The sequence below is a fragment of the Nicotiana tomentosiformis genome, chromosome 10 (genome assembly GCF_000390325.3).
Source record: "Nicotiana tomentosiformis chromosome 10, ASM39032v3, whole genome shotgun sequence".
Taxonomy (NCBI): Eukaryota; Viridiplantae; Streptophyta; class Magnoliopsida; order Solanales; family Solanaceae; genus Nicotiana; species Nicotiana tomentosiformis.
In genome coordinates, this window is record NC_090821.1 from 13210673 (window position 1) to 13221463 (window position 10791).

Sequence of the window (10791 nt, forward strand, 5' to 3'; positions counted from 1 at the left end):
ACAAACGATGATGTTGACTCGCGTACCTGATAATTGAGCAGCAATGGCATTTGCCATCAACCTGAATGAGAGAAGCTCAAAAGCCACGAGAAGATTAAAGGTGTGTTTACGTGAATTTTCGGGAACTACTTGGAATGATGTCTATAACAGGTATAGAACAAAGCTACAAACAGAAGAAGATACAGTTTCCCAACCAAAGGTGGAGGAGAGGTTCGGATCTAGATGGTCGGAACTAGGAAAAAGGTTCGAAAACAATAGGTACAAACCAAACATAGGACCTGCAGGGCGAGATCTTAGGCCAAACCAAGAACATGCACGATTTGATCAGAGTTCACCACAGAAGGAGGCAGGTTCTTCTTCTCGATTTGGAAAGGAACGGGATATGACAAGAAAAACGATCAAAATTCCTGATAAAAAATAAGAGATTATAACTTCAATGTTAGTACTTCTGAATTAGTAGTTGTGTTAAGAGGCATGGGCGATAAGGTACGGTGGACCAAAGAGGTCAGATGAGATCCTAGCAAGAGAAGCCAGGAATTCTAATGTGAATTCTAAAATGATCACTGTCATAGAACATCAGATTGCAGGATCCTACAAGCGGAGGTTAATTATTTATTGAAAAAGGGTTATCTAACTGACCTATTTAATGAGAAAGGTAAGCAGTCTTATATGAAAAACAGGAAACAACCACCGAATCCCTCATCACCAAAGAGGATGGTGATGGTAATAATTGGCGATGAGGAAGTTAATAGAGTAACATACACAGCAACAAAAAGAATTGCCAAAATCTCAGTGACCCACGAAAAGCGGATTCGATAAGTCTTGGAGCTAGATAACATAACATTTGATGATGAAGATGCAGATGACTTGTTTATCTCTGACAATAATGCGCTGGTAATATTTTACTTGTTTATGATACTAATGTCAAACGAGTTTTGATTGATCCAGGTAGCTCTGTGAATATTATATTTCTGAGAGTGGTCAATGAGATGCATGCAATTGATCATGTGATACCCAAGGATCAATCTTTGTCTAGGTTCGACAATTTGAAGTTTCATAACAAAGTGAGAAATTACATTATCTACATTTGTCGGAGGTGTCGTGAAAGACACCAAATTCCAAGTGGTGGATACAGACATAGCTTACAACATGAACTTAGGAAGGTCGTGGATTTATGACATGGATGTAGTACCTCCAAATTTGCAACAGGTAATCAAATTTTCATCACGGTGGGGAATTTCTCGGATTAGGGGAGATCAACGAGTGGCACGAGATACCAACACGATTGATGTGGCGAGTGAAACATCTAGAGACAGAGAAAAAAAAGAGCAATTACAGTGTTCGATTGAGGAGAATTTGTTTTCTACCTCAACTGCAGGTGCGGGGAACGAAGCAAATATAGATGCGAGACCTGACGTGATCCAAGACCCAGAAGAGAATGAAACCATTAGAATAGCTAGGTAATAACTCGAAGATGTTATATTGTACATCTACTTATCCTGACAGAAAAGTCTATGTTGGGACAAATTTAAGCCTGAAGCTAAAAAGTAAGTTAATTAAATATTTAGGTGCTAACGCTGATTGTTTTGTCCGGTCGCACTCAGACATGACAGGTATTCCACCAGAGGTAATGAATCATAAGTTAAATGAATATCTATTACACCTGTCGGTGAAACAAAATAACTATAAACATGAAGCATTCAAAAATCAGGTAATTCAAGAAGAGGTAAGTAAACCTTTGAAAATTGGTTCAACTCGTGAGGTAAAATACCTTGACTAGTTAGCCAATATTGTCGTAGTTCCAAAGAAAAATGAAAAATGATGAGTATGTGTAGATTATACTGATCTAAATATGGTGTGTCCTAAATATTCATTTCTTTAACCTCATATAGATTAATTAATCGATTCTACTATTGATCATGAACTTTTAAGTTTTTTAGATGCTTATTCTAGATATAATCAGATAAAATGGATCCACAGGACGAGGAAATTACTTCTTTTATTACAAACATGGGGACTTATTGTTACAAAGTCATGCCTTTTGGCTTGAATAACGCTGGAGCTAAGTACTAGTGATTGGTGACCAAAAACTTTGAAGAACATTTGGGTAATATATGGAAGTCTACATTGACAACATGCTAGTTAATTCAGCACAAGCAGAAGATTATTAAGTAAGTTCTTGGGGTTTCTTTTTTCTAACAGGGGGATTGAAGTAAATCCGGCTAAAATTAAAGCAATCGAAGAAATACCGGATGTACTTACAAGTTAAAAGAAAGTACAAAGGTTAACTAAAAGAGTAGTAGCTCTGGGGAGGTTCATATCTAGATCCTCATAGAAGTGTTTCAAATTTTTTTATTTGGAAAAAGCGAAATTAGTTTGAATGGACATATGACTATCAACAAGCATTTGAAAGATTTAAAAATGTACCTGTCAAAGATGCCTCTGTTGTCGAAGCCAAGGGACGGGGAGAAATTACTCATTTATTTAGCTGTATCAGAAGTAGTAGTAAGTGCAGTATTGGTACGAGAAGAGAAAGGTATGCTATCTCCCATTTATTATATTAGCAAATCTTTATTGGAAGCTGAGATGTGATATCCTCATCTAGAAAAATTAGCACCAACATTAATAATGGAATCAAGAAACTAAGACCTTATTTTCAATGTAATCTTATTTATGTCATAACTACTTTTCTATTAGGGAATATTTTATATAAATATGCATTATCAGGAAGATTATCTAAATGAGCAATAGAATTTGGTGAATATAATATTATTTATCAGCCACCAATTTCCATAAAGTCACAAGTACTAGCAGATTTCAATTCGGGTGTACTTCCTGAAGCTAAAAATGAGGTACGAGCATTTACGAGATCTAATTTAGGGACTTGGATATTATATACTCATGGGTCCTCATATTTAAAATGAGCAGGTTTGGGTATTAGTTTTATTTTACCTTCAGAGGAAATAATTAGGCAAGCAATAAAATACTAACCTATAACTAATAATGAAACCAAATATTAGGCAGTGATTGCAGGTTTGGAGCTTGCAAGGAAGATGGGAATTGATCGGATTAAAATTTAAGGCGATTCTCAACTCCTAGTAAATCAAATGCAAGGGAATTACGTGGCTAGAGAAACACGAATGCAGCAATACCTGGAAAAAGTGCATAAAATACAAGTGTGGAAAGTTGTACAAATACCAAGGGAGAAAAATGCGGAGTCATGTGTATTAGCAAATTTGAGATCATTAGATGATGAGAAAATACAATTGTGGTGCATTTATTCCACTCAGTACTCGATCAAGCCAAGAATGAGGTAAATTTTAATAATTTAACGTAGGATTGGAGAAAGAGATTTGTGAATTATTTTCAGCATAGAATATTACTCGAGGATAAAAAACAATCCCATTAGTTGCGAATTCAAGCAGCTCGGTGTTGTTTGATAGAAGGCAATTTGTATCGAAAAATATGTGGTGGACCTTTAGCCCAATGCCTTGGACCCTCATAAACTGAATACGTGATGCGAGAGGTATATGAAGGACATTATGGAAATCACGCTGGTGAAAGTTCATTAGTGAAAATACAAATAAGAGCAGGGTATTTCTGGCCAAAAATGGAAGATGAGGCAGAAAATTTTGTAAGAATGTGCAATAAATATCAATGATATTCAAATAATATGCATCAGCCAAGAGAATTGCTTCATTCAGTTATCATACCATGGCCATTTATGAAGTCAAGAATGGATATCATAGTTCCTTTGCCACAATCACAAGGAAAGGTACTGCTTTTATTAATTTTAACAGATTATTTTTCTAAGTGGGTGAAAGCAAGTGCCTTCAAATAGGTACGTGAGAAAAAAGTTATACACATCATTTGGAGGAATATAATATGTTGATTCGGGGTTCCAAGAGAGATTGTATGTGATAATGGACCGCACTTCGTGGGAACAAAGGTCACCAAATTTCTCAAAGGTTGGAAAATCAAATGGATTATGTCAGCACCATATCATCCCGTAGTTAATGGAAAAGCAGAGTCGGCAAATAAAGATCTTATGCGAGCCCGTGGTTGACCTTTTGGGTTGACTTTTTATTTTGGTTAAAGATCTTAGCTTTGCCATTTGGAATCAATTCCTATAGCTTTTATTGATAGTATTACGTTATTTTAGCTAGATTCAAGCCTTCCAGATGTTGATACGTGCGGGAAGGGTTTGTTAGAGAAGTAATTTTCCTTGCTTGAGGTAAGTATCTTATCTAAACTTGGTTGATGCACTAGTTGGCTGAATTATTTATGATAGATACATGTTATAGATGCGCACATCTGTGGGGTTCGAACCTATGTGCTAACACCAGGGGGTTATTTATCCGTGTTCGGATTGTGCTTAGGCTATGATATGCATATAATTAATTGTTAAGCTTTAAGTTGTGATGTTTCTCATATTTGTAGCATTGTTGTGAACTATTTGAGCCATGTTTGAGGCTACATAGAGGTGTAATCCCTGAATGAACTTGATAAACTCTATTCTGTGATGAAATTACTGAGTTGAGCCATGATAGCACACTTTGCACATGCCTATACTTTAGCATGCCATTTATACTAGTCCAGGAGCATGGGATTTGTTATTCATTCATCACATACTTGTATTATTGCTTATTTGCTCTTGTGTGATATGATTGGACTAGATGCATGTGACCATACATGGCGGATTATGTCGTTATGTCTGTGACCATGCCTGGTGGATTGTGTTGTTATGCCTGTGACCACGTCGGGCAGATTATGATATTGAGCCTGTGACCACGTCGGGCTAGTAGCATGTTCAATTGGTTGTGCTTGCGTGTAGATATGGATCCATCCCCCTAGGGTCACCCTCTCATGTTTATATCTTGATAGTGTACACGTGGATATTGAGGAAAACATATTAGTGGTTTGGTATGGATATGGAAAGGTTGAGGAAATTTGGCTAGTATTTGTTTGGATTTTTATATTTCATCTTCACTTGCAATTCCAGTGATTTATTACCTGATTTAACTGCATATCATCTCTATATGCTAAACATTGACTGAGTAGAATATTTGAGTAACTGTACAGATACACACACATATGCTTCTTCTTGTGCTTTATGACTTGATTTCCATACTATTTTATACTTGTTAAAAATGAAGAAACTGCATAGGTTATAGCTAGTATCATTTAAAATTTTTGTTTCTGTTACCTCGCCGAGGTTAGTTACAATACTTATTGAGTACATTGGGCCGATTATACTCATATTATACTCTGCACTTAATTGTGCAGATCTAGGTATGGGGACCAGTTATCAGTAGTAAGCTTTCTTGTTGGACTGAGTTCGAGAGGCAAGGTAGAGCTGCATCCTTGGTCGCAGTTTGACTTGTCTTTTTCTTAGATACTGTTGTTATAGTTCAGACAGTATTATTATTGTTCAGTTTTAGACTTGTATTCAGTTGTGGAGCTAATGATTCCGTATTTACAAGTTTCTGGGGATTTACCTTGTATTGGCAGTACTTTATTATATTGAGGTTTTAGACATATGTTATTTTTATAATTTATGTTGTAGTGGTTCTTTATTGTTATGTTTGAGCTTGCCTAGCCAGTGTGTTAGGTGCCATCACGATGGGTTGGGATTCTAGGTCATGACAAGTTAGTATCAGAGCCCTATGTTCATAGGTATTACGAGTCTTGGGCAAGTTTAGTAGAGTCTTGCGGATCAATATGTAGATATTTGTACTTATCTTCGAAAGGCTACCGAACTGTTAGGAAACTTCACATTCTTGTATTATTGTCGTGCGGATTTGTTATTTCCAAAGACTTGAACTTGACTCTTTTATTCTCTCATAGATGGTGAGGACTCGTGCGACCAGATCAGGCAGATGCCCACTAGCATCACCAGCCAGGGTAGCGAGCGGTCAAGGCTGCGGTAGAGGTCGATTTGTGGCTCGTACTACATCCAGAGCAACACCCGTGGAGCCACCAGTATCTCCAGCTCATGAGCAGGTACCATATGTGGTTGAGATGGTGGGACCAGCTCAAGCACCAACACTGCCCATTGTGATTCCTGGCCTTCATGAGGCCTTAGCCCATATTTTGACTGTATGCATGAGTCTGGCTCAAGAAGTATCAGTTCCAGCTGCACCAGCCACTTCTCAGTCGGGGGAGGTGCTCAGACTCCCGCCGCCCGTACTCCAGAGCAGGTAGATCAGGACTCCAAACATCGGTACTACCAGTCCAGCAGGTCGCTACTGCTCGTGCCCAGGTTGGACCACATATGAGTGATGAGGAGCAGAAGAGACTGGAGCGGTTTAGGTGCCGCCGGAGTTTAGTGGAGCGAAGTCAGAGGATGCTAGGGATTTTATTGACCGGTATAAGCGGATTCTTCGAACATCGGGTATGTTGGACACTAGTGGGCTTTTATTCACTACTTTTTAGCTTACGGGGGCAGCCTACCGATGGTGGCGGGATTATGAGTTGAGCAGGACAGCTGATGCAGTTCCACTTACATGGCATGAGTTCTCAGTTCTCTTCTTAGAGAAGTTTGTCCCACAAACTCGCAGAGAGGAGTTGCATCGGTAGTTTGAGCAGCTACGTCAGGAGGGTATGATAGTGACTCAGTATGAGATGAAGTTTTCAGAGTTGTCTCATCACGCGATATGGTTGGTTCCCACTGAGAGGGAGAAGATTAGTAGGTTCATTAATAGCTTCAACTATAGGTTACGCTTCATTATGGTTCGGGAGGTTGCGACGGGTCTAAGGTTTGACGAGGTGGTTGATATTGCTAGAGGCTTAGAGATTGTTTGCAGGAAGGAGCGTGAGGAGAGGGAGGCCAAGAGGTCTCGTAGTTCAGGTGATTTCAGTAGTGCCTTATCTAGAGGAAAGTCCTACTATAGCCGACGTCGTTCTTCTAGTCCTGTTCAAACAGGTCGCCATGTTCCTCGTGGTTCTTCATTTAGCCACAGTTCCTATAGTGACTGCCCAACTCAGTGATCATTCAGTGTGTTTCCAGGATAGTGTTCTTACCATGCTTCTTCTTCCAGGGTTTCCACAGGCAGTTCTTCGGGTTATCATAATCGGCAGCTTGTCAGGAGGGATTGCTATGAGTGCGGAGACTTGAGTCATTTCAATAGAGATTGCCCCAGATTATTGAGTAGGGTTTCACAGTAGATATCTCAGCCTATGATTCCAGCAACAACAGCTACACCGCCCACACAGCCAGCTCGGGGTGGGGCTTAGTCAGATTGAGTCGCCCTAGATGGGGAGGTCGATCAGGTGGTGGTCAGGCTCATTGCTACGCCTTTCCAGCCATGTTAGAGGCAGTCACTTTTGATGTCGTGATCACAGGTATTATTTTCAATATGCCATGGGGACGCTTCAGTATTATTTGATCCTAGTTGCACTTATTCATATGTATCTTCATACTTTGCTCATTATTTGGATATGCCCCGTGATTATTTAGTTATACTTGTTCATGTATCTACACTGGCAGGTGATTCTATTATTATGGACACTGTGTACCGGTCGTGTGTAGTGACTATTAAGAGATTAGAGACGAGAGTTGATATTTTACTGCTTAGCATGGCCAATTTTGACGTGATTTTAGAAATGGATTGATTGTCACCATGTCATGCTATTCTGGATTATCATGATAAGACCGTGACGTTAGTGATGCTGGGATTGCATACGGTTGAGTGGAGAGGTTCTCTGGACCATGTTCCCAGTAGATTGATTTCATATTTGATGGCCCAACGGATGGTTGTGAATGGATGTTTGGCATATTTGGCCTTTGTGAGGGATGTTGGTATTGATACTCCTACCGTTGAGTCTGTTTTAGTAGTGACAGACTTTCCAGATATATTTCCTGTAGACGTGCCAGTCATGCCACCCGATAGGGACATTGATTTTGGTATTGACTTGGTGTTGGGAACTCACCCAATCTCTATTCCACTATATCATATGGCACCAACAAAGTTGAAAGAATTAAAAGAACATTCAGAAGCTACTTGATAAGGGACTTATCAGGCCTAGTGTGTCACCTTTGAGTGCACCAGTTCTATTTGTGAAGGAGAAGGATGTTACTATGCGGATGTGCATTGATTACAGGCAGTTGAACAAAAGTTACAATTAAGAACAAATATCATTTACCATGCATTATTGACTTATTTGACCAGCTTTAGGGAGCTAGAGTGTTTTCAAAGATTGATTTGAGGTCTGGGTATCACCAGTTGAAGATTAGGGATTCTTATATTATGAAGACGACATTCAGGACAAAATATGGTCACAACGAGTTTCTTGTGATGTTTTTTGGGAAGACCAATGCCCCAACGGCATTTATGAATTTGATGAACAGTGTATTCTAGTCATATCTTGATTTGTTTGTCATTGTATTCATTGATGATATACTGGTGTAGTTACGCAGCCAGGAGGAGCATGAGCAGCATCTGAGGTTTGTACTACAAACCTTGAGGGAGAAGAAGCTTTATGCTAATTTCTCTAAGTGTGAGTTTTGGCTTGATTCTGTGGTGTTCTTGGGGCATGTGGTGTCTAGTGAGGGGATGAAGGTAGATCCAAAGAAGATTGAGGCAGTTCAGAGTTGGCCCAGACTGTCATCAGCTATTGAGATCCGGAGTTTTCTTGGTTTTGCCGGATATTATCACCATTTTGTGGAGGGTTTATCGTCCATTGTTGCACCTTAGACTAGAATGACCCAGAAGGGTGCCCTATTCAGGTGGTCTGATGAGTGTGTGGAGAGCTTTCAGAAGCTCAATAATGCCTTGACCACAGCTCATGTTCTAGGGTTGCCTTCAGCATCGAGTTTATATACGGTTTATTGTGATGCTTCTCAGATTGGTATTGGGTGTGTATTGATGCAGAAGGTTAGAGTGATTGCGTATGCTTCGTGCCAGTTAAAGCCCCATAAGAAGAACGACCTTATTCATGATCTAGAGTTGGCGGCCATTATCCACGCATTGAAGATTTGTAGGCATTATCTCTACGATGTGTCTTGTGAGATATTTACAGATCATCGAAGTTTGCATCACTTGTATAAGTAGAAGCATCTAAATTTGAGGCATCAGAGGTGGTTAGAGATATTAAAAGACTATGATATCACCATTTTGTATCATCCCGAGAGGGCCAATATGGTGGCCGATACCTTGAGTAGAAAGGTGGAGAGTATAGGTAGCCTTGCATATATTCCAGTTGGTGTGAGGCCGCTAGCATTAGATGTTCAAACTTTGGCCAATCAGTTCGTGAGGTTAGATATTTTGGAGCCTAGTCGGGTTCTTACTTGAGTGGTTTCTCAGTCTTCTTTGTATGAGCACATCAGAGAATGTCAGTATGACGACTCCATTGTCCTTAAGACACAATGCAGTGCGGCGATGCCAAAGAGGTTTCTATTGGAGATGATTGGGTGTTGAGGATGCAGGGTCAGATTTGTGTGCCCAATATAGATGGGTTGCATGAGTTGATTCATGAGGAGGCCCACAGTTCACGGTATTCCATTTATCTGGGTGCCGAAAAGATGTTTCAGGATTTTAGGCAACACTATTAATGGAGAAGGATGAAGAAAGATATAGTAGAGTATGTGGCTCGGTACTTGAACTATCAGCAGGTGAAGTACGAGCATTAGAGCCCAGACGGTTTGCTTCAAAGACTTGAGATTGCCGAGTGCAAATGGAAGCATGTTACCATGGATTTCGTTGTTGGGCTCTACGTACTTTGAAGAAATTTGATACAGTTTGGGTTATTGTGGACCGATTGACTAAGCCACATATTTTATTCCCGTTGTGATTTCCTATTGTTCATACTATCTAGCTGAGATCTATATCTGTAATATTGTTGATCTTCATGGTGTGTTGGTGTCCATTATTTCCGATTGGGGCACGTATTTTTGGAGAGTAGTGCAAGGAGATTTGGGCACACGGGTTGAGTTGAGTACAACATTCCACCCCCAGAAGGACGGACAGTCTGATTGCACCATTCAGATCTTGGAGGATATGCTACGCGCTTGGTTTGAAATGGGAGAGGCTAGGTTGTTGGGTACTGATTTGGTTTGGGATGCCTTAGAGAAAGTCAAGTTGATACAAGATCGTATTGGTACGGCACAGTTTAGACAGAAAAGCTACGTTGATCAAAAGTTTTGGGATGTTGCATATATGGTGGGAGAGAAGATATCGCTCAGAGTTTAGCCCATGAATGGTGTGATGAGGTTTGGGATGAAGAGCCAGTTGAGCCCTCGGTATATTGTCCCTTTTGAGTTTCTTGAATGTATTGGAAAAGTGGCCTATAAGCTTGCATTACTGCCTAGTCTATTGGGTGTTCACCCAGTGTTTTATGTCTCTATGCTCCAGATGTATTATGGTGATTCGTCTCATGTTTTGGATTTCAGCACGGTTCAATTAGATGTGGATTTGACTTATGATGTGGAGCCGATGGCCATTTTAGATCGGCAGGTTCAAAAGCTGAGATCAAAGAAAATAGCTTCAGTGAAAGTTCAGTGAAGAGGCCAGCCAGTCAAGGAGGCTACTTAGAATAATGAGGGGGAGATGCAGAGCAGGTATCGATTCCTATTTGAGACTCCAAAATATAATTCTAGACCCGTTTGAGGACGAACATTTATTTAAGAGCGGGAGAATATGATAAGCCAACCGATCGTCTTATGTATTATAGCCTCGTTCCCCTGTTTATTGCTTATTCTATGTTCATTTGTGGTTACTGACTTGCAGGGGTGGTTGGTTTGGTTCGGGGGATGTTTTGTAGTGAATTGAGACATTTAGTCCCAATGTTGAA

General features: G+C 40.0%; 1 protein-coding gene across 1 annotated transcript; it reads left to right on the forward strand.

Annotated features, from left to right (window-relative positions):
- The first annotated feature begins 7752 nt into the window (after positions 1 to 7752).
- LOC138899778 (uncharacterized) lies at positions 7753 to 10502 on the forward strand. Its single transcript, XM_070186469.1, has 4 exons — positions 7753 to 7917; positions 8412 to 8499; positions 9817 to 10160; positions 10353 to 10502. The coding sequence occupies exons 1-4, from the start codon at positions 7753 to 7755 to the stop codon at positions 10500 to 10502; spliced, it is 747 nt and encodes a 248-aa protein (XP_070042570.1).
- Positions 10503 to 10791: the final 289 nt, after the last annotated feature.